The sequence below is a fragment of the Epinephelus fuscoguttatus genome, linkage group LG21 (genome assembly GCF_011397635.1).
Source record: "Epinephelus fuscoguttatus linkage group LG21, E.fuscoguttatus.final_Chr_v1".
Classification (NCBI taxonomy): domain Eukaryota; kingdom Metazoa; phylum Chordata; class Actinopteri; order Perciformes; family Serranidae; genus Epinephelus; species Epinephelus fuscoguttatus.
This window is the reverse complement of record NC_064772.1, coordinates 23,179,309-23,202,794: the sequence shown is the minus strand read 5'-3', so window position 1 is coordinate 23,202,794 and position 23,486 is coordinate 23,179,309. Positions and strand designations below refer to the sequence as shown.

The following is a 23,486-nucleotide window of genomic DNA, read 5'->3' as shown; positions in this document are numbered from 1 at the left end:
GGTGGTCGCTTCACTTCCTATAGTAAATCGGTATGCACCACCATAGCATGCCTCTCAAAAGGCACCGCTGGGATTCGAACCCAGGATCTCCTGTTTACTAGACAGGCGCTTTAACCAACTAAGCCACGGCGCCGCTGCTGTGCCCGACTGGCAGCACAGTACGAATTCATGCCAAGCGACACGTCATGATTAAGTTATTTACTGTTCAATGACTAATAAGTGTTACGGTAGAATTGTGTACAGTAGTTTTCCTTGCAAGGCTCATGCTGATCTGCTGTCCGTCGTTGTCTCTGTCGCTATCTTGGTTACTGTAAAATATCCAGTTCAATTTGATACAGCAGGCTTTTCTTTGGGCTGCTGAAACACATCACTTAGAAATATAAAAATATAAACAATATATAAATATTGAAACAAAAAGCAGGGAAACTATTGACTTAATATGATCAATTTTTCTTCATCAAAAACTGCATATGTAGTGATTAAACGCAAGTAAAATACGATGGCAGTTTGTAACATGTTTTTGGTTATATGGTTATATCATTGTTTTATTAATAATGCTTATGTCTTGTTGTTTTTGTTTATGTGCCTTGCTATGTGCATTTGTCTATAGTTGCATTCTTGCTCTGTGCTTATGTGCCCTTTATGGACATGCCATTAATCCGCTTTAATCTGTGTTTATAGGCTTTTGTATGTGTGTTATTTTAATGTCTTTTACTTATATACACACATACCATCAACCTTCCAAGTTTCAAAATGGAGGATTGACACTTGAAGAGTTGTTTTGCTATTAAATACCAAAGTGAGATATCTCCAACAAGCTGGATCTGATTCCAAACCACTCTGTAAAGTGCAAAGGTGCAACTTATGTTATATAAAAGTTGTTGGTTAAAGTAACATCCTGCAGATGTCGCTATGCAACATGGTTTGATATTTGATACTCAGTGTCTGCAGCTATCACACAGTCACGTCGATGAAATTAAGTTGAACTTTATGTAATGTAGGCTCAAACAATATTTTATTTGTGTTTAGAAGCGAGGCTGAAGTGGTATTATAATTATAGATATAATATGGCTGGCATTTCAGTAACCACGTGACGGTTGTTATGGAAGTGTCCCTGCCGTCAAACCTGAGCCGCTGTCGTAAAGTCAAACTGTTGTGACAGGAGCAGGCAGCAGTGACGTTAGCGCATGCGTTAGCCAGCTCAGCTAGCCATTTGTCTCCCATGTTTAAACTGTCATTTCAGCAAAACGGAGGATGTAACGTTATTTTACATTGAAAAGAAAAAACACCGTGAAAATTAAACATCTCGTTGAGCGGCGGACACAGCCTGGATGTGAGAGGACACAACGGAGCCAGCTCTTGTGTTCAAGTCCGTGGGGAAACCATTTTATGACTGTTAATGCATCCGACAAATAAGGATACACTCGTCTCGCTAGCTTAATTTAGCTAGCTAAACGATATTGTCTGTGTCGTGGATGGGTTCGTTGTACAAATTGCTCCTGGAAGAAACGGTGACCGGTGCTTAGCGAACAACATGGATACTGCCGAAGAAGGTAAATAACTAAAATAACTAAAGACGTAGCTTGTCGTCGCTTCTCAGCTGGGGTGAACTAAGTTAGCGTTAGCTTCGCAAGTGCATCACTGCGAACCTGCTGCTGGGCTGGCCTGCTAGTGGTTAACTTAGCTGAGTAGCATAGCTTAATAGCCTGTTAATGTAACGTTAGGTTAATGCAGGAAGATGGGAAATTATTGCTAAATGTTGTTTTAATGCAGCTGAGTTTAATGTAAGATCATACGGGGAAGCAGCAGTGTAATGTAAGGGAGCGTAGAGAGGTCCAGAGGTTATTGGTAATGTCACCAGCCTCATGATGTATGACCTATGCTTAACCAGTGTAACTCACTTAGATTGATGCATCCTGCTTGTGTTAGTGTCTTGCATTAACAACTTTTGGTGTTCTCATACCCTAAGACACTTGTCACAACACACCCAGTCCCCCTTGTGTCTCCTACTGTCAGTCTCCTACTCTGTCTACACATCTCCGAGTTGTTTGCTTTGCTTTTCTATCATATGCTAGCATACATGTAATGTGTGTGTTTGTTTGTGTCTGCAGCGGATATTTGTCGTGTGTGCCGCTCTGAAGGGACCCCAGACAAACCCTTGTACCACCCTTGTGTCTGCACTGGCAGTATCAAGTTTATCCACCAGGAATGGTAAGTGTGTGAGGCTCTTCAGTAGTGTGACCTCCCCCCTTTCTCCCTAGACCCCTCCCCACTAAACTTTCTCCCTTAATTTAACACTAGTGCCCTTTCAAAACATGCCTGTTCATTACAGCTGAAGTGCTGTGTTATTGTTGCTTGCAGCTTTCTTAAGAACAGCTCAAACAACTTCGCTCTCAGCACTGCACATCCCTTGGTTCTGATCAATACGTCTGGATGCCCAAAGAGCTCTAGATTTATTATGATTTTTAGATATGTTGCTATTCTATCTCATTGTCCCTTAAATAAACTAAAAAAAAAAGGCCCTTGTAGCACTTCAGCATTACGCAACTTAATGGTACTTACTGTGTGCTTGTACTTCCAATTCAGAGGAAAACATTGCACTCAGAAAACTGACTAAAAATTCTAATATAGGACTTTTGCTGTGTGGTACTAATAGTTTTTTCCTCTACCACTGCCAATAACTTACCAACGTTCCCCGTTAGAGAAAGGGTGAAGAGTAAAGTAAGGCAAAGTTTGCCCTGGACTCCCGCATCACTAAATTCGCCCTGACAACCTCACCTGTTGCACCTACTTGTGGTCAGAAACAAGAGTCAAATCTATTTTGTGGATGTATTAATTTCCAAATAGGTGTATTAGTCCCTTTTGACATAGCTGCTGCTGTTATAAAGCAGAGCATGAATTGATTGGTGGATGTATTTTTGCCAGGGGTAACGTGTTATAAGTTAGTATGGTGAAGATGGCTGATGATGACTTTATGCTGAAAGGCGTTCGTTTCCTGTCCACAATTAAAATACAAAAGAAGATGGATCAGTGAGTGCCGTTGTTTTGTTTGTTTGTTTGTTTGTTTGTTTGTTTAGTCCTTATTGCAACTGTGCACCCGACATTATCTTGAGATTTTGAGTTGTGTGCACTGTTTCTAAGTACCAGTATGGTGAAGAGAAACATACCCAAGTCATGGCTACTTGGATCAGAAACATTTGTGAAATGCACTGTGAGATGTGAATTGATTAATGGAGGTATTTTGCTGGGGGTAATGTTTTCAATATTATAAGTTAGTATGGCAAAGAAAAACATGCCCTAGTCATGGCTATTTGGATCAGAAACGTTGGTGAAATGCACTACGAGATATGGTTGATCCTCCGCAGAGCCCTGAAGCCCCGTCCCTGTTGTTGCACAGAGCTACTGAGCCTTATTTAAAGTTATTAGTATTAATAGGTGTCCATTTGGGTGTCCAAATAGCACCAGTTTTGACAATGCACACCATTGGGTCCCCAGCAAGAAGTATACACATGCATACAGTAACACATGCACAGATTCCTTGCTTTACAGATAGGTTTACACGTACACTAAAAGAACATTGACTCTATTGTAAGTAATTAGGCAAAGACTGGATACTGTGTTGACTTGTTGCATTAGTCACTCCAAAACTTTATCTTTATTAATGTTCCTGTGTACAGTTGTAGTAAAGATAGACTGTAAACAACTGATTGTGAAGGTTATTCACAATGTTGTGATACATGCATGCTTTATAACTTATTATTAATGAAAGAACAAGGTGTAATGATTCACGTACTTAAATTTTTTTTATGGTTGTTCCTAATGGGGCTCTATATTTCAAGATGGTTGCCAAGTAATAGGATCATTTGGTGCTTAATTTTGGCCCTGTGATTGTTCCTTTAGTGGCGGCTTGATACTAAATGTAACTGAAGAACCGCGAAAGGATGCGGAACAGGTTCGTCCTGTGTCACATCCAGGTTGCACAGTGTCCCAGATTACTGACCCCGTGTGTGGTATTGACATGGTGAAAACGATACCAGCCCCTGCAGGTATTTTGGAGATTGTGCTGGGTTCTCATCTGTCCTGTGTGCGAGCGTCACTGGTTACAAGAGGGTCAGGTGCATAGAAATCCCCAGGCAGAAGCAAAGGGCGGCCCTGGATTGTTCTGTGGTAATTGTACCCCCGTCTGTATCCATATTCGTTCACATCCAACCCCCACAAAGTTTAGAATAACAGGCTATTGTGTAGTCGTGCTGAGGGTATGTTGGCCGCAGTTAACCTCAGCTACGGTATGTTTATCCTCGTGCACTGTGTTTACTTAAATGAATAAAAATCAAATAGAGACAAACCCCAGGCAGCTCTCAGGTAGCAGGCATGCTTTATGCACTACAGACTGCTGGTCTGGATTAGAATAGACTAATAATTATTTGGGTATTTCTGGGAATTTTAGGTTGTTTCACATTTGACTCACATAATAGACATATGTGCTACAATGTGCTTTGTGTTAAAGCTGGTCAGGGGTTTAAAGTGGGAACCTTGGATGATGTAAGTTGAACTGAAAGTTAGGTAAACCCTGTTCTGTGTAGGTCAAACGGCACAGGTCTTATATGCTGTCGTATGTGTAGGAATCGGATGGTGTAACGACTCTTACGTAATAACCCATTTGTTAATCCCAGAGTCTGACCGATGTCACAACAAGCTGGGGTGGTGTTACTATGAGCAACATACAAGCATGAATCAGATTAGACATAACTGATATGCCCTTCTTGTTTGTTGTTAATCAGAGAGTGAGTGTTTGACCATGACTTGACATGATAAATGCTCAGTCAGTGTCTGTTGGGCCCAGAGATCATGACAGCTAAGAGTGCGTCTTCATCACATCATAGCCGTGTGTTATATCAGGTCAACACGATGGAGCTTTGTCTTGGTCTTACAATGTTTACATCCTACACTGTGGTTTAAAGGACCAGTGTGTAGGATGTAGGGGGATTTATCTGCAGCAATAGATGATAGCAGTGTTTCTTAAATGGTGTGCGTGATGCCAGTCCAGGTGTGCCGTGGCATTTTGTGATAACCACACATTTCACAAACCCAACAGTATCACGAAAGCTACCTGTCTTATTTTTTCGTATTTTTATTGTCTTATGTCGTGACGAGTACTAACACATGTTATAGAAGCTGTTGTGCACAGATATAAATACAGATGTGCCTTGAGATTGGGCACAAAAAGGTTGAAAACCACTGGATTGTTGTGTAATAACTTTGTGTTTTCTTGTCGGCCACCGTAGTAAGAAGTCCAACTGCAATGAGCAGCTCTGGAGTTAGACTGATTAGTAACGTGAAACTGCTGTATTCACCTGGTCCATTTGTTTAGGAGAGGAGGAGACCTTTGTAGATAATTCGGCTACCGGTAAAAACCTCCTCAACAATGAACACTTAGGGAATTCCTTTTTTTTTTTCTTCTCTTTTTTTCCCAAGATATTTTTTGGTGTATTTTTGCCTTTAATGGATAGGACAGCCAAGTGTGAAGGGGGGAGAGAGAGGGGATGACATGCAGCAAATGGCCACAGGCTGGACTCGAACCCGGACCACTGCGGCAACAGCCTTGTACATGTGGCGCCTGATCTATCCACTAAGCCACCGACACCCCGAACACTGCTGGACGCTACCGAATCCTCCCAAAATCTTACAAACTTCACTTTTAAATCTGCAACACAGGAGTTGTTTCTAGTGATAGTATGTAGTTGGATCTTTTTAATCCCAAGGCTTAGTGAAGAACATTTGGGAAAGTCAAATGTCCAAACTAGTAGGAACCAATAAAATGATTTTTGAAATCAGACCTTTTAACATTTCAAATGTGACCACACACACACAGAGAATAACACACAATCATTGGTTTTTTTTAATACTGTTTAAGGATTTTAAATTCTGTGCTTTAGCTCTCAATTGCTATTGAAATGAATGTCCAGTTTTCCAATACCTCTCCCTAAAATCAAACATACAAAATATTAAGTTAGTTAATAGCAGTTTATTTCGAACATTTAAATAGCAAACAGTGGTAGACAGACATAAAGTGAAAAAACGCAGGTTATTAAAGGAAGCATGAAAACTGAAAACAACATATAATTATTTGATTTACATGTCCAAAAAGGAGCGGGAGGAAGTACAAACATATTTCTTCCCACCCCTTCTCCATAAATTCATAATAGTAAATTATGTAGCTCCCCATCAGTGTAAAGCTGTAGTTCTCCTAGACCAATTCTAATATATTAAATGAATTACCAATAACATTTGTCTTAAAACAAGATATAAATAATTACAAAAATACTTAAAAAATAAAAATTCATATACCTTATTCAAAAAATAATCTCATCTTCATATCCTTATCCAATCATGACACGTATTTTGCTTTGTCAAAATATGTACATACACCCAAACTATGCATGTATTCACAAACTATGTATATATACATACTCACACATACACATACCTTTGCCTTTCAATTGATAATTTTTGAATATTTCATGGTAGTAAAAAACGATATTATAAAAACTAGCATATGTTTCAGTTTGTTGAATCGTGTTCTGCTTCTGACTGTCTAAATGTTGCTTTGCAGTTTGGTCCAGTGGCTGAAGCACAGCAGAAAGGAGTACTGTGAATTATGCAAGCACAGATTTGCTTTCACACCAAGTAAGTGCTTGTGACATTGATGGATCATCCACTTTAACGTGTTGAACAGCCTCGGGTCTCCTAAACAAGTTTTGCAGAAAGAGCCATATGGTTGTTTTTCTAGTTATATCAGTCCTATTTACATGTGATTATTCATTGAAAGTGAGTTTTATGCACCATTTTGTCTCTTTCCCTCTCTCCACCTCAGTCTACTCCCCAGACATGCCCTCACGTCTGCCCATCCAGGACATCTGTGCCGGCCTGCTGACCAGTGTGGGCACGGCCATCCGCTACTGGTTCCATTACACACTGGTGGCCTTCGCATGGCTCGGGGTGGTTCCTCTCACTGCATGTAAGCAGCACACACACAGACACAAATAAAGAGATGAACAGAGAGTGTACTCAAGGCCACATTATATTAGAGTACACCTTTCTCACAACTAGTATCAGTTGTTTGCTGGTTTTATTATCTTAAACATTCATCTGTTTCCCATCTTCATAAATTGATCCATCAAAGCAATGCGGGACAATGGCTCATAATTTTATGTACTATATTTGAAAGTAGATGATATTGTATACAGTGGCTGTGACATAAGCTTCCCATATTAGCTCATGTTCATGCTTTAACACGATCAAGAGAATTACAGCTTTAGCAGCATTACATAACAGGCAATGTGGTGCATGTTCAAATATATGTAAATCCCCCTCAGTTCTCAATGTAAAACATGTCGGCTACATCTATTTATTTCACACATATTATGTAAGTGGTTTCAATACAGCAATAAAAATGTATTTAATATGTGCAAAATGAATTTATTTATATGTTCTCTCTGTCAGGTCGCATCTACAAGTGTCTGTTTACCGGCTCCGTGAGCTCACTTTTGACACTGCCGCTGGACATGCTCTCTACGTAAGTGATGTTACCAGTTCTCCTACGACACACTACACAACTTATTCTTTTCATTGCCTTGAAGTTTACTTTTAAAGCTCTATTTCAGTGCGTTTGCACAAGTGTTAACCTTTGTGCTCCTGCAGAGAGAACCTGCTCGCAGATTGTCTACAGGGCTGCTTTGTCGTCACCTGCACGCTGTGTGCATTTATCAGCCTGGTGTGGCTCAGAGAACAGATAGTCCACGGTGGGGCTCCCCAGTGGTTAGAGCAGCACCAGCCGCCACCGCCTAATGCAGCCGGACAAGCCAATGAGGTACTTTGATTAAGTGATAGCCAGTCAGTTAATCTAGCAAAGTTATTTCCTGTCAAAAAAACAAAAATAAGTGTCATTCAGTTACGCTGACTTCTGCGAGTATGCACAGTAGTCAGCTCTTTCAGCCAGATGTTAAACATACCAACTGAGTAATGAAGGTGTTAATGGTGCGCACACACACACACACAGTTCTTTGTGTGCTTAATTTAGCTGCCATACCTTACCATAATCCATCCTACTCAGCAGTATACTTCCCTAACACACACATGTACTCCCAATCTTAACCACACGCATACACACACGTTCATCCCCACTGCCTTTTCCTACGTTAAAGCCATGTATCCTTTCCCCTCACCCACAGGCACAAGCTGCAGGCCAGGGAGCAGCCGATGAGCCCCCTGCAGCCCAGCCAGCCCCAGCTGATCCGCCAGCCCAGAATGAAGCAGAGCCTGAGCCCCCTGATGTCCCCCCAGACCAGGGTGATGACCCAGAGCTGGAAGAAGAGGAGGGAGCAGCAGCTGAAGACGCAGACCCCAATAATGGAGCACAAGGTTGGAATTTGTTAAGGAAATAAACACAATCAAAGTGCCTGGTTTTTCTGGCAGATAGAGTCGTAATTTTGATCAGTACTGAAATCACAGGAACTGTCAGGCCATGTTAAGGGTGTTTTATCGGTATTCAAGACGTGTATTAGCAAAAACAAACAGTGATTATGACTAAGACTGGCACACTGCCTGTGTGTCCATCACACTACACATTGTGTTCTGCCTGGACAGGTTTTATGGAGATGTGCTGGAATACCTTACCTTACCTTACAAAATAACATAGCTTAACATCACAAAACACAGAAAGTGGTGCACAGTTCATGCACAAATGAAATGAAGAAGGTCATGAACCAAATGTTTCCAAATTGCTTCATTGCCAGTTAAGCCAGCACACAAGACTGTTGTACCCTTTTTCCATTGTCATTCTTGGCCGCGTCGAGTACAGCCATGCCGTGCCAATTTGGTTTTCCATTGTCAGCCTAGATGTGCCAAGCTGCGCAGGAGGTGGACCTACTCTAGTGCAGGTCTAAAAGCAGGGTCGCCCACCCTCAAGTGGGTATCAATGACGTCTCACTGATTGCAGCCAGCCAACCCCTGACGATCCCCCTTCTCCCTCCCAAACAAGCGTGTGTGTTGCAAGACTCCACTCACCTCTGTCTGCAGGAGACCAGAGAGAGAGGCGTATTGAAAAGTCTCTATGTTCAGCTCTCAGGACTTTTGTAGCGTCTAACTGGATCTCTTTGGTTTTTTGGAGTTTAGTTTCTCTCCTGCGTCCTGTTTTTACTTTAGATATCTGCTTTATTTTACTGTTTAATGCTCACTGTCATATTAGAAGTTGCTGCTCGAAAACCTAACATTTACTTACTTTGCTGCTTCACTATAAGTTTTTGTTTAACAAAATAACAGAGGACTTTTACTGTGAAAAACCTATAGGGAATGAAATATGTTATAACTGAATTAGCGGAACCTTGTTAGCAGCTGCTCTTCAATAAAGGCAAACTGCTGTGCTAGGCTGACAGCCCAAACTAAACCAACTCAAACCAAGCCTAGCCATGACTGTCAAAAAGGGGTATTGTTGATGCAGCATGCTCTTACAATAGAAAACTACAGAGTTTATGGAAATGCACTTTCACTCACTAAGAAACACCAGAGCAAACAATACCACTGGCGTTAGAGCATACAATTAATTTGAGAATGATGTAACGATATGTCACAATGCTTCCCGTAGCACTCATATCCCACTTGTTTTGTTTCGCCGTGGTTAATGGACTCATTTTGCAGCAGGCTTGGCCAAACAGGCTCATAATGAATTGTGATTGTATTATACATTATTCTAGCTGTGGGGTGTCAGCACAGCTAAATGAATGCAGTGGGAAAGCTCTCACTGTAGGTTGTTTTGCAAACAGATTCTCCCACCGCAGCATTAATAATGTAATTTTAACAGTGTTTCGAGTGTTATTTTTCTAAATAAAAACAGTGTTGTCTGGTCTCCATATGGTGCTCTGTAATGCTGTGGCCTTATCTGACAGGCAGGGAGATATGCATGGAATTAATTTTGGCAATGATATGGAGTTATGTTGTTTATAAAGATACGATTGTGAATGTATTAATCTTCATTGTGTTTAAAGTGAATGTGTTTCTCTGTAGATGACATGAACTGGAATGCTTTGGAGTGGGACAGAGCGGCGGAGGAACTCACCTGGGAGAGGGTAACTCATCTCCTATACTTTGTACACAATTTGCAAAACACCATCAGAGGTTTTTCCATTTGTGTTATACATCTAGTCTGCACATGAAGCACTTAAAATCTTTTCATTTCCCTTGTAGATGCTTGGCCTGGATGGTTCATTGGTATTTTTGGTAAGTCTTTATAATCCGTATTCGTCAGTGATGTTTTTCTTTTATACTTTTGTATGATGAGTCTGTCAGTTAAAATTGTACTTGGACTCTTTTGTCTTGTAGGAGCATGTATTTTGGGTAGTGTCTCTCAACACACTCTTCATCCTGGTCTTTGGTGAGTACACTAAAACAAGGACGCATCACAAGTATAAAGATTGTAGTGTTGTCACAATGCTGGGATTTCTACCTTTGATACAATACCTTGAAATTTATCTATATTTGATAACATTTCGATACTTAAGGGAAAAACCAACAATGCGGGCATACAATTGTAGATTTTATTGAGAGAAAAAATGTGACTAAGCTACATGATGATAGCTTTTCTTGACTAGTGGCAGAGAGCAGAAGATTTCATGAGATTCAATTCAATTTTTCAATTCAGTTTTATTAATAAAGCCCAATATCCCAAATAACAATTTGTCTCAGAGGGCTTTACAGCATTCGGCACCCCTCTGTCCTTGGACCCTCACAGCGGATAAGGAAAAAATCCCCAAACAAAACCCTGTAGCAGGGGAAAATTACCGAATATTAAAACTTGAGGTAGAGCACATGTTGAAAAAACCTTCTGAGATTGTCACACATTCAAAAGTCGATAAAGTGCAAAAAAACAAAAAACTGTATTATCTTATAAATTTACAAGTAAGAAATAAGTAAAAGAAAATCAGATCAAGTTAAATAGTATTATCACAGATTGTAACAAAACTCGAGAATTATTTTATTCAGCTGGAGCGAATGAGACGAGTGACGAGATGAGAAGATAGTGCTGTTAGTGAGTGAGAGGAGGAGGAGCTATGTGGGCGCTGCAGGTGTGTGTCAGTTTGCTGTTGGAAAAAAAAGAGCAAGAGAGCGCAGCTGGTAGCAATGTATTGATGGTGCAGAAAAGGAGTGCTGAAACCATCTCAAATATTCAGAAATCAGCATGTATCAATGACTCAGTATTTTTTGAGAACACTAAAAGATTAATCAATTGAATATCTTTAACAATTAAAAGTACAGAATAACTTTGCACAGCAGTAATTACAATCATCAAGGACTAAAGTCAAATGAAGCTTAAAAGGCTTATTTCCATTCAGGGCTGGGCAATATGAAGATATTGTATCGTTATTGAGACGTAAGACTATGTATCATCTTAGATTTTGGATGTTGTTGTATCATGATGTGGCATAAATGGTGATTTTTTTTCCCCCTCATTTTAAAGGCTGCATTACAGTAAAGTGATGTAAATCTATCAACTTACCAGACTTTTTTTGTTTTAATGCTTGCTTTAACCCACTTAGTCGTTATTGTGTTGATATTTTATGGGGAAAAAAGGTCATCCATACAACTTTATTGCATCAGAGAGGGTATTAGATTAGAAATATTCTGTTCGATTTTGTCTAACCAGTCCTAGCATTAATGAAGTGCTGTTGAGGAGATTATAAAATATCAAGATATTTATTTTGTATTGTTGTTCCCCAACGTACCACAAAAACACTAAACATGAAACCAAATTCTTTACAATGGTGTGATCCTGATTCTTTTTTTTCACACCAATATCTCAGACATGTTATGTAATTATAGCAGTGGTGCAGGTTGATTGCATTTGCATATATATGATGAATATATAAAGCTCTTCTTTTTTTCCCCTCGTTCAGCATTTTGTCCCTACCACATTGGACACTTCTCCGTCGTGGGTCTCGGCTTTGAGGAATATGTAAGAAACTGCTGTAATTAACTTTGCATTATTACGCAATATTCAAGTGTCTCTTAGACTGTAATTAATTACTTCAATGTTGTACTTTCTGCAGGTCCAAGCCTCGCACTTTGAGGGCTTAATCACAACCATCGTGGGCTACATACTGCTGGCCATGACGCTTATCCTTTGTCATGTATCCTTTCGCCTAACACCATCAAGCCCCAGTAGAGGAGATAAATTTGTTAATTTAATGCCTTTCTTTGTTATACATGATAATAAACTGAATAGCTTTTGATTTTTGGACTGTTTATCAGATGTTACACACCATTTAAAGACTTCGCCTGAAGCTCTGTGAAATTACACAGCTAATGTTTCCTGACTTTCTAACATTTTATTAAAATGATAAATGGAGAAAGTAATGGGCAGATTAATCAATAATGAAAGCCCTAATTCCCTGCACTCTAACAAACATAATCCTGTCACAAGCAGAGACGGTGCATGTGAATTTACTCTGTTTGGTCTGTGCGGGTGTATGTGTGTGTGAGCAGTGCTGATCCTTAATGGCTGTCTCAGGGACTGGCTGCTCTGGTCAGGTTCCAGCGTTCCCGACGTCTCCTGGGAGTCTGCTACATTGTTGTCAAGGTAACGCCTCTAAAGAGCATTTTCCTCTTTGTGTAACTCGTGTCTGCACCGTCCTTGGTGGAAACATGGACGGACGTATTTGCTCGCTGGAATGAACTACCTGAACAGAGCATGATAACAATGCTTCAGTACAGTAAGAGCAAAACATAATCATAATAGTCAGGCTTGAGGCGGCCTTGGTCTGTTGAAAAGTGCCTGAAAAGAAAATGTCATATTACTGGGTTTCAGCACCTTTTTTTTTTTTTTTTAAGGATTTTGAGTTTTTAATATATCTACATTTGTGCAACTGAGACAAACTTCTGCTTGCATTACAGGTCTCTCTGCTGGTTGTTGTGGAGATTGGTGTTTTTCCACTGATCTGTGGCTGGTGGCTCGACATCTGCTCTTTAGTAGGACTCTCTTTTTTTTGTCTCCTTTCTGTCCTGACTTTCAATATGTCTGTTTTATTCTGTTAGATTATCTCATTCTTGTTTTTTGGAAGCCTTTTTTTTATTATTATTTTATTATTATTATTATTATTATTATTATTATTTTGAATATCACAACCTATTCCCTCCCAAACAAAAAACAAAACAAAAAACCTGGCTTATGTAGTTACAGATACATATTTTATAGTGACAAACACTTTTCTGAAATGCTATCCATGTTTTCTACCAGCCTCAAAGGGTTTCTCTAGTGTCAGTGACAGCTTGTCTAATTTTATGCATTTAGCTCTCTTCCCTGTGAGGTTTCAGAGGATGCTGACATGTTGTTTAAACACAATTTGCTAAAATGAGAGTGGTGTTCTCTACCCCATAGAGGCGTCTGCCAAATAGCCATTGAAGTGGCTTTAAACAGAGCTGAGACAGAAGCAGATGCTGCTGATCACACAGTTCATACATTTATTAACGCAGAAAAACAGAAAACAAACTGGCTCCACCAACTGGAAAGTGTCACATATGCCTCAGCGTTGCGGCTCTCTCCCTCCCTCTCGTTGTCTGCAAGTCTCCGTGTGTCAGCAAGTTTTCACTCTCTGACACTAAGCACACTCCCGTGTCCTCCTCCAACTCAAGTGGCCACCTCAGCTTTCCCTCCTACTGTGTGATACACATTGTAAAGCAGTGGGTATGTTTTCATGAGCCTGTCCTGAGTCGATCAACCTGCCTCGGAACAGGTGGAGCTGTTTACGCAGCAGAAGGGAGCCATGTCCCTCCTGCTCGGCAGCTGTTCACCTGTGAAAGCCTGAAAGTGGACTGTGTGGAATAAGCAATCAGCAGTTTCTGAAATACTCAGACCAGCCCATCTGGCACCAACAACCATGCCACGTTTAAAGTCACTTAAATCACCTTTCGTCCCCATTCTGATGCTCGGTTTGAACTTCAGCAGGTCGTTTTGACCATGTCTACTCCCTAAATGCATCGAGTTGCGTTAACCAGCAGTTGAACAGGTGTACCTAATAAAGTTGCTTAACTTGAGCAGCAGTGGAGGAATCCTTCATCCTGCCTGTACTCTCAGAAACACATTGAGCTTTGTCTGATTCTGATTTGTGAAGCATATGACACGTGCAAATGATATTCATAGCACATTTTATCTTCCAGCCGACTGTGCATTAATTCGGCAAAGACAATTAGGATGCATCATCTCAGAGCCAACACTGAATTTAAATCAGTCTAAATGCGGTCTTTATTTAACATTTTTCTTTTCCTCCTCCTGCAGGAGATGTTTGATGCCTCCCTGAAAGACAGAGAGTTGAGTTTTAAATCAGCCCCTGGCACCACCATGTTCCTGCACTGGCTTGTGGGAATGGTTTATGTCTTCTACTTTGCCTCTTTCATCCTCCTACTGAGAGAGGTAAGATTGTTTTTTTAATGTAGCTACTTTCCTAAATTAGTTTACTGCAGGATAATTTCTGCTTGTGATAAAAAGCTGAACATTAACTTGAATGGTTTGTTCGGCAGGTGCTGAGGCCGGGAGTGCTGTGGTTTCTGAGAAACCTCAATGACCCAGATTTTAATCCAGTGCAGGAGATGATTCACCTGCCAATCTACAGACACCTGCGGCGGTTCATCCTGTCCGTGGTTGTGTTCGGCTCTATCGTGTTGCTCATGCTGTGGCTGCCCATCAGGCTGATCAAAGTACTGCTGCCCACCTTCCTCCCGTACAACGTCATGCTCTACAGGTAACCAGCAGGAGAAATAAAAATAAAGGCCACTGAGTAATGAGCTGTGTGAAAGCTGCAGCTTTGTCCTTATGAAATGGTGCGTGAAACCATTTCCTCCTCAGGCCAGGTAGCCAAAACATCTTACCACAGTACAATTTGAACAAAAGGGGAAATACTGACTGTAAAACAAACATGATTTTTTTTTTTTAAAACAAGCAGCAGTGACCCTTATGAGTATGTGCTGTAAGGAACAACTGTGAACAGAGGTCTGTGGTTCATGCCCTGGCACACTCTGTTGAAATGGCTTTCTCTGACCTGTCCACCTCTGTCCCCTCAGTGATGCCCCGGTCAGCGAGCTGTCTTTGGAGCTATTATTACTCCAGGTTGTGCTGCCAGCTCTACTGGAGCAGGGACACACTCGCCAGTGGCTCAAAGGTCTGGTCAGGGCCTGGACAGTCAGTGCTGGATATTTACTGTAAGTCAATAAGCTTGAATACACTTTTATTTTCTGTTTGATTGGCCGTCTGTAACCGCTCTCACATCTTTACCTGCACAGAGACCTGCACTCCTACCTCCTCGGGGAGCAGGACGATAATGATGCCAACCAGCCTGTGAACAACAACAATAACAACAACCCTCCTCCTGGTCACCATAACAACAATAACAACCCTGCCCCAGCTGTTGGCGAGGGCCTGCATGCAGCCCATCAGGCCATTTTGCAGCAAGGGGGACCAGTTGGATTCCAGCCTTACCACAGACCCCTTCGCTTCCCCTTTAGAGTGAGAAAGTCTTGTGGTTTTCACATTTATCACTATCGCTCCACTCTGCTCACATGCCTTGATTGACGGCGTTATATGAATTTTTGTTCATAATTCTTGCGTGAATTCCATTTAACATACTCTGAAGTGATGATGCACAAAACTTAATTAATATAAGTCGAAATGTGTTATCATTCATAGCTGTGTATAAGATAGAAACTGTAGGTTTTTCCCCACAAAGTCTCCTTAAAAAAGACATGCCAGATGGTAATTGTGGTTTTCAGCACAACATTAGAAGTGTGCCAAAGCTGTAGGTACCACTTACTGAGGCCATGCAACCAAACTCCTCCTTCATGTCAAAGGCCTTGATGTTATAATTGTCCTACGTGTTCCAGTTGTAGTTTATGAAATACAGCATAGACACATTTCTATAGTGTTACAGAGAATGGAGAATCATGATCAGATATGTCCAAGCTTGGTTACTTTATTACGTCTGTTTTTATTCTAACACTGTCCTCTCTTCTTCAGATTGTGTTGCTGATAGCGTTCATGTGCATCACTCTGCTGGTGGCCAGTCTGGTGTGCCTCACCCTACCAGGTAAGATGTGGTGGCATAAAAGAAAGCCAGCTATTTATTTTCTGCCTTGAAGACCCACACCCACACCATAATTAAAGGGTAAATCTATATATATATACTATGCATGCCTCTGCTGTTTAAGTGGCTCTTCTTTAAGTTCTAGCTCAAATAGTACTTCATTTCTTCATCAACCAGACCCAAGGATTACTCTAAAAAGTTGACGAGAGGTCATGTTTGTTTTGTGTTTCAGTGTTCACCGGCCGCTGGCTGATGTCCTTCTGGACAGGAAACTCCAAAATCCACGAGCTGTACACAGCAGCGTGCGGCCTGTATGTCTGCTGGCTGTCTATCCGCGGAGTCACCGTGTTGTTGGCGTGGATGCCCCAGGGACGCACCGTCATTGCACGTAAAGTCCAGGAGTGGACGCTCATGGTAGGTATCTGAGCAGCCTCCATTATTGGCAAACACCAACACTGGGCAGCAGAGCGGTGTATTGTAATGTGTTGTCCTCGTTCCAGCAATTGGATTGTTGAGAGGTGGATCTTAATGCAGTGTTTTCGTTAAATGGTTGGCTGCTTATTACAAGATCATTAGTCGATATCCATTTGCTTAGTCGTAATATCCCAACCTTTACATTAACTCTGTCAGTGCTGCAGCAGTTTAGGAATAAATTTGGTGCCATCAAAGGAGAATAACACTTAAACTATCATACTTGTTCCTTTTATCAGAGTGTTTATTTATTTAGAAGTTTTATGATGTTCATTGTATATTCTTATGTTGTTCATGCAGATTCTGAAGACTCTGGTTGTAGCTCTGCTGGTCGCTGGGGTCATCCCGCTGCTACTGGGCCTGCTGTTTGAACTGGTCATTGTGGCTCCGCTCAGAGTCCCCCTGGATCAAACGCCCCTCTTCTACCCTTGGCAGGTCTGTGTTGTATGTCTGTCTTTCTCCATCTCTCTCTACAGGGGCTTACTTCTAGTGCTTCACTGTTGTTGCCCATTTGTGGCTCCTTAGCATTGTCATATAATTCTCACTTCTTATATCAATGGCCATCTGTTAATCTCTATGTTATCTACAGGACTGGGCTCTTGGAGTGCTCCATGCCAAAATCATTGCTGCCATCACCCTCATGGGCCCTCAGTGGTGGCTGAAGACTGTTATTGAGCAGGTGGGTTTAGATGGATATCGCTCTTTTGATCAGCAAGTATTCACTACTGTAAATAGTTTTTAGTGTCATGATGGGATAAGAAACAAACACTTGAATACAAATTTGACTGAACGGCTTTTAGTCTGTAGTTTAATTTGAGAGAACCCCAGTTAATGTTCCCATGTTCTGCGCTGACGGCCTTAAAGCAAACAGTAGATCCCTACCACATCCATATGTGCTGTTTTCTAACTGACACTGCATTCTCTCCCACCTAAAGAGAGGGTTAACACCTGATTTATGGTTGGGCAGCACAATGTTTTCTGTTTATGCTTTGGTGAAAGATTTCGTCGTCTCCATGGTAACCAGAGCCCCCCTGCGTTTTTGTAAGGTCTGAGCTTATTTAGGTCGCATTAAGTGAAATGTAATCTGCACAGACAGCTGTTTAAAAATCACATGAAAATCTTGTTGTATATATGGAGTTTTCCAGGGTTTTTCATGCACTGATTTATTTGTGGTCGCCCACTCTGAAGGGTTGAAGCAATATACCAGTGTGATATTAAAGCTGACAGTTAGCATACCATGTATATTTGCTCATCTGCGATATTGAAAAAAAAAATGCAGCTGGACGGATAATGTCCACTTTATTTTAGTCATTTTCAGGGGGAGACTTTTAACACATACTTAGATCATCAGTTACAGTAATAAAATGTTTATTCAACCAAAAATAACCCCGCCACTTTTATTCCTTTAAGCATCATTCTTACTGATAACATAAATTCTGTAATACCGTCATACAGTGAAACCGAGATATTTTCTGAGATGGAATATCGCCCCATGAAAATCTCATTCCGTTGCAACCCTACCGCCACGATAACATCTGCTGCCACATATAGATTTTTTACTTTGGGAGTTTAACTGTTCATCAGGAGTGCTGTTCCAATATATACCGCTTGGTTATCTATTGCACCACACTCTTGGAGCGCAGAGCGTACTCTGGGCACAGGGGGAGCAGCAGAACATCAGGCACAGTGAAAGTGAAACATAGCCATCATTAGCTCTGTATCTAAAAGTTTTCATGTGCAAGCAGGTGTTTATCCATCTATCAGTTTTGATCAAATCTAACGACCAGTTATCCAACCCAAGAGTCAAACGCTATGCCTATGCTGCATTCAAGGACCCGCCAAAACCTTTGTATTTTGAGAGTGAACACAGGACACTGGGACATAACAAAATTCTCCAGTTGTGTGACATGAAAACATCAAGTGACACTTTTTCCTGTCGAAAATACATCATTTCTATCAAGCCACACTCATCAAAAGTATCAAGCTCCCAACTATTAATCAAGCTTAAGAGAAGGATCAATTACACTGTAATTGGCCGCACGGTATAACAATTGTGTACTTTTTCCTCAGGTTTATGCAAACGGAATTCGCAACATTGATCTCCAGTTCATCATCCGTAAACTGGCAGCTCCGGTCATCTCAGTCCTGCTACTGTCCTTGTGCGTGCCATATGTGATCGCTGCTGGGGTGGTCCCTGCTGTGGGTGAGTACATGTGAACACAGGAATCAATTAGAAAGTTTATTGCTTTGAAATTATTGCTGTTTTTTTCCTCCAAAACTGGAGCACCAAACTAAGAGACGAGTATCAGTGAACACTCTCCCCTGTGCTGAGTAATGCATATAATATCAGTTGCAAGAGGAGAGGCATAAAGCCCTGGCCTTGCTCACTTAAATCCACTTAAAGCACTGACAGCTTCCATTAGATTAAACCTGTGAATGTGCTGCAAGCTATGAAGTTACATTAAATTACAGAGGTTTCTCTAAGATACTGTAATCCGTCTTATCTCCCGATGACGGTTTCAGTGACTACAGTGTCAGCTAATGCGACTGAAACAATTCATAACCCAAGTGCATTACTTTTTCAGGAGTTACCCCGGAGATGGAGATTCTGATGCAAAGGAGAATCTACCCATTTCTCTTGATGGTTGTCTCGCTTATCGGCATCCTGTCCTTCCAGATCCGACAGTTCAAACGCCTTTATGAACACATCAAGAACGACAAGTGAGGATCTTTCAGTGTAGAAGCCATCACGTATTTACCAGTGTGGAGATTATATTAATTGGGATAATCTCTCTTCACAGGTACCTGGTTGGGCAGAGGCTTGTCAACTACGAACGGAAAGCTGGAAGAGCAAGCTCAGTCCCGCCACCCCCCAACCCTGTCGCAGAGTAGATTTTTGTGTCACACGTTGCCACAGTTTTGCACCTGTTACCCTGCGTACATCCTGTCCCCCCACCCTTTTGATTTTCAGCTCAGTCCTCGGACCGTAATCCTTTTGAATCGCCTGTGGATCTCGGTGGATTTGATGGATGTCGTTCAATTCCTTGAATTCCCTTTTGACGCCCATCAAAGGAGGGATGGGGAAAATGTATTATAATCACGGGGCAGCTGAGTGATCCCCCTCAGACAAACGGAGAAGGCAGGAGAGTGAGGGTTGGAGGTTTGATTCGAAGCTCAACATCTGTATTGTCGTTCATGCCTTGCTTTGTAAAGTGCTGCCTGATAATTGTACATGTGTAAATACTTTGAACGCAGACTTTGTCTTAAAAAAGAAGACAGACATGGATTAATGCAATGACCATTGTACATCTTAAAAGTGTAATGTATAATTTATTAAATCAAACTGACAATTTATCCTCCTGTGTTTCATGTGTTCTCAAGACAAGTACTGTACATGTAGTGGTTGTTCAACAGGTTGATGATGGAGTGGCAGGTCTTTATTAATCAAATTTGGCACAAATGTCCAGTTGGACTCAAGGATGAACTGATTACAGTTTTTTGTTGTGGGTCAAAGGTCAAGATCACTGTGATCTTGAATCTGTCTTTCTTGTAAATGTAATATCTCAAGAATGCCTGAAAGAATTTATACAAATATGGCACAATTTGACACAAACTGCTGCTTGGATTCAATGAGGAACTGATTACATTTTGGTGGTCGTGAAAAGTCAAGTCAAAAGTCCCTGTGATCTTGCATAAAGCTTTCTCGTGAACTCAATATCTCAAGAGGGAATTTCTTCAAATGTGGCACAAACATCCACTTAACAGTAAACTGACTAGAACAGTGACCTTTGACTAGAAGTCAAAGGTCACTGTGACCTCACCTGTTGCATTCTTGTTCACACAATATTTCAAAAATGCCTCAAGATAATTTCCTCAAATTTGGCACAAATGTCCTCTCGGATTCAATGACTACATTGTGGTGGTCAAAGGTCAAAGTCACTGTGATCTTGCATTCGTCTATCTTGTAAACGCGATATCTCAAGAACACCTTGAGGGAATTTCTTCAAATGTGGCACAAACATCCACATAACAGTGACCTGTTAAGAATTTGGCAGTCAAACGTCCATCTCATTCTCATGCTGTATCTCCGAAACACCTTGAGACAATTTCCTCAAATTTGGCACAAATGTTCACTTGGATTCAACAATGAACTGATTACATGTTAGTGGTTGTGGGTCAAAGTTGCTGTGATCTTGCATCCGTCTTTCTCGTAAACGCAATATCTCAAGAACTCCTTTAAGGAAATTTCTTAAAATGTGGCACAAACGTCTACTTAACAGTGAACTGATTAGTATTTAGCGGTCAAAGGTCACTGTGACCTCGTCCGTCTTTCTCGTTAATGGGATATCTCAAATGTCCAGCTGGGCTCAATGATAAACTGCTGAGAATTTGGTGGTCAAAGATCAAGGTCACTGTCCACTCACAACACGTTTTTTACAAAACTGCAAGAATTCATACATATTATAACAAAATTGCACAGAAATGTCTGTTGGGACAAAATAATGAAGTGTTGACTGACTGCATTCCAATACCCACACTATATAGTAAGCCAGGAAAAGATTTAGTATGTCCTAATACATAGTATGTCAAATGCAGTATGCCAAAAATACCAGGATGTTCTACTATATCCACTCTGATGATTCTGAAAGTTCAGCACGTAATGTTGTGGGGAGGTAGTATGTCCAGCATGCAATAGTACATACTTTTTAAGGCCAGCTGCAGTACCTACTAAAAGTTTTTTTAAAAAAGTATGCAATTCAGAACAGACCCAATATAGATCCAAAAGGTCAAGGGTCAACTTCACTGTGACATCCCTGATGTCACTGATGGATGTAAGCTGTACATGCAACCTGACTGGTGCACAGAGGCATACAACCATGAGGTGGTAATTCTACTTCAAATAATTACTTCATGAGTCAAAGATAGTTTATAGCCATCTTGATGAGATATATTTCTACATCACTTTGCCTACAGAGGTGTAAAGATGTCCCCTGTGGAAGCATGATCAATACATGACCGGCGGAGGTGTGATTTCTTCATCTTTTGGTATGAGCGGAGACTTCAGTACAACTTTAAATTCTTCTGCTAGAATACCAGGTATCTCCTCATCTTTAAGTTCCCTGGTTGTGGCTTCCAACACTGTTCCCTCTGTTGGGAACGTGGTGCTGGTCAGTCTGCGGCCGACGTAGCTGAGCCTCCCACCTGGCTTTAAGATCATGCAGATGGACTTGCAGAAGAAGATGGAGCTGGGGGAGCTCTGATGGTACTGGCACATCTCTTCAAAGTCCTCCAGCCGCCGAGGTTCCAGGGTGAACTTGTAGATCTGCGTCCAGTCTCCATGTGCCCCTCTGTTCTCCTCCTGCTGCCACTCCACAAAGTGCATCTCCTTATCCTTTCTGATGCGGTACACCCTGTGGCCCTGCTCCTGGGGGCCACTGGTGTCCAAGGAAAGGGGAGCACTGAAACCAGAGGCACCGAACCCGACGTCACACACCCAGCGCTGCCCATCAAGGCTCACCATGAGGACCAGGTGGTCAAAAGGTGGCCCGTAGCGACACGTGATGTGGTTCCTCACCTGACCGGAGAGCAGAGTCACCTGGAAGCCCAGCGTGGACAGCAGCCAGGAGAAGAGGCCGTTATTCTCAAAGCAGAAACCACCCCGCCGCTGCGTCACTATCTTGTCATACAGGAGAGGGAGAGCGAGGTGCACGCGCCCGCCGCTGTGCACCGTGAGGTTTTCAAACGGCACCGACAGCAGGTGACAGGTGTGGACCGACCGCAGCACCTCCAGGCTGGGCTCGGCTGGGCCCGCAAACCCGATGCGCGACAAATAGGTCTCCACGTGCATCTCAGCGGAAGTCATTATCGCTGTTTTTAACGTGTTACAGGATATTAGTTTAACTTTAGACCTCAGCTTCCTGGTGAATCGCGGTCCAGGTGACTAATAACCAAGTCTAGAAATAAAGGAGGGTCAATGGTCCAAAGTACAGAAGGTTCCTGTGAGTGCTTCCTGCTGCTGGGCTTTCCTCTGTCCTCCTGAGGGGCAGGCACAAAGTCAGTGACACCACCCCTCAGTCAGCTGCTGCTTTGTAAAAGAATACATAAATAGGCTATATATAGATACAGCACCTATAGACAGCTTGTAATTCTGACAAGTATAAGGTTTAGGGATTTTTATTTATTATTATTATTGTTGTTATTATATTAATTTATTTATTATTTTGGTGAATGAAAAAGCAGTGGTGGTGGAGAAATATTCTTCTTTTTTTTTCAAATCATGACTTTTTTTTCCAGACCATTTTTTTTCAAAACTTTATTGTTATTATCATTGTTATAAATAAATGTATTTATTTATTTATTTTTGGTGAATAAAAAAGCAGAGGTGGTGGAAAAGATCCTTTTTTTTTTTTAATCCTGATTTTTCTTTCCAAGACCATTTTTGTCAAAACTTTATGGTTATTATCATTATTTATTTATTTATTTATTTATTTATTTATTTATGGTGAATAAAAAAGCAGTGTTGGTGGAAAAAGATCCCTATCTTTGTCAAAACTTTATTTTTATTATCATGATTATAAATATATGTATTTATTTATTATCATCATTATTATAAATATATTTATTTATTTATTTATTTTTAGTGAATAAAAAAGCAACTTACAATATTGTTATTGTTATATATTGTTATATTGTTACCTTTTATATCTTTTTTCCTCTTTGCTATTTTATCGTAAATCGGTATCCTTTCCTATGTTTTATATTTTATTGCTCTGTAAAAGCACTTACAATTGCCCTTGTTTATATAATGTGCTATTTCTATTTTTTCTTTCTTTTTCCTTTTTTTGTAAATAAAAAAGCAGTGGTGGTGGAAATGGATCCCTTTTTTCAAAT

At 41.0% G+C, this 23,486-nt stretch overlaps 2 protein-coding genes and 1 non-coding gene across 3 annotated transcripts; 1 reads left to right on the top strand and 2 right to left on the bottom strand.

Moving 5' to 3' along the window:
• Positions 1-59: 59 nt before the first annotated feature.
• On the bottom strand, positions 60-133 carry trnat-agu (transfer RNA threonine (anticodon AGU)). The gene has a single exon. It is a non-coding gene; the product is annotated as a tRNA-Thr (tRNA).
• A 1,010-nt stretch (positions 134-1,143) lies between these two features.
• LOC125881775 (E3 ubiquitin-protein ligase MARCHF6) lies at positions 1,144-19,949 on the top strand. The gene is made up of 25 exons (XM_049565101.1): positions 1,144-1,553; positions 2,112-2,211; positions 6,614-6,687; positions 6,875-7,018; positions 7,504-7,576; positions 7,702-7,870; positions 8,232-8,421; positions 10,063-10,124; positions 10,243-10,275; positions 10,378-10,429; positions 11,949-12,007; positions 12,102-12,182; positions 12,563-12,631; positions 12,946-13,020; positions 14,327-14,461; positions 14,569-14,789; positions 15,109-15,246; positions 15,328-15,550; positions 16,058-16,127; positions 16,357-16,538; positions 16,896-17,030; positions 17,185-17,274; positions 18,666-18,798; positions 19,181-19,316; positions 19,397-19,949. The coding sequence occupies exons 1-25, from the start codon at positions 1,535-1,537 to the stop codon at positions 19,485-19,487; spliced, it is 2,754 nt and encodes a 917-aa protein (XP_049421058.1). The 5' UTR covers positions 1,144-1,534; the 3' UTR covers positions 19,488-19,949.
• On the bottom strand, positions 19,906-22,782 carry LOC125881783 (arylamine N-acetyltransferase 1-like). Its single transcript, XM_049565110.1, has one exon. It carries the CDS (start codon positions 22,456-22,458, stop codon positions 21,601-21,603), a length of 858 nt encoding a protein of 285 aa, XP_049421067.1. The 5' UTR covers positions 22,459-22,782; the 3' UTR covers positions 19,906-21,600.
• Positions 22,783-23,486: the final 704 nt, after the last annotated feature.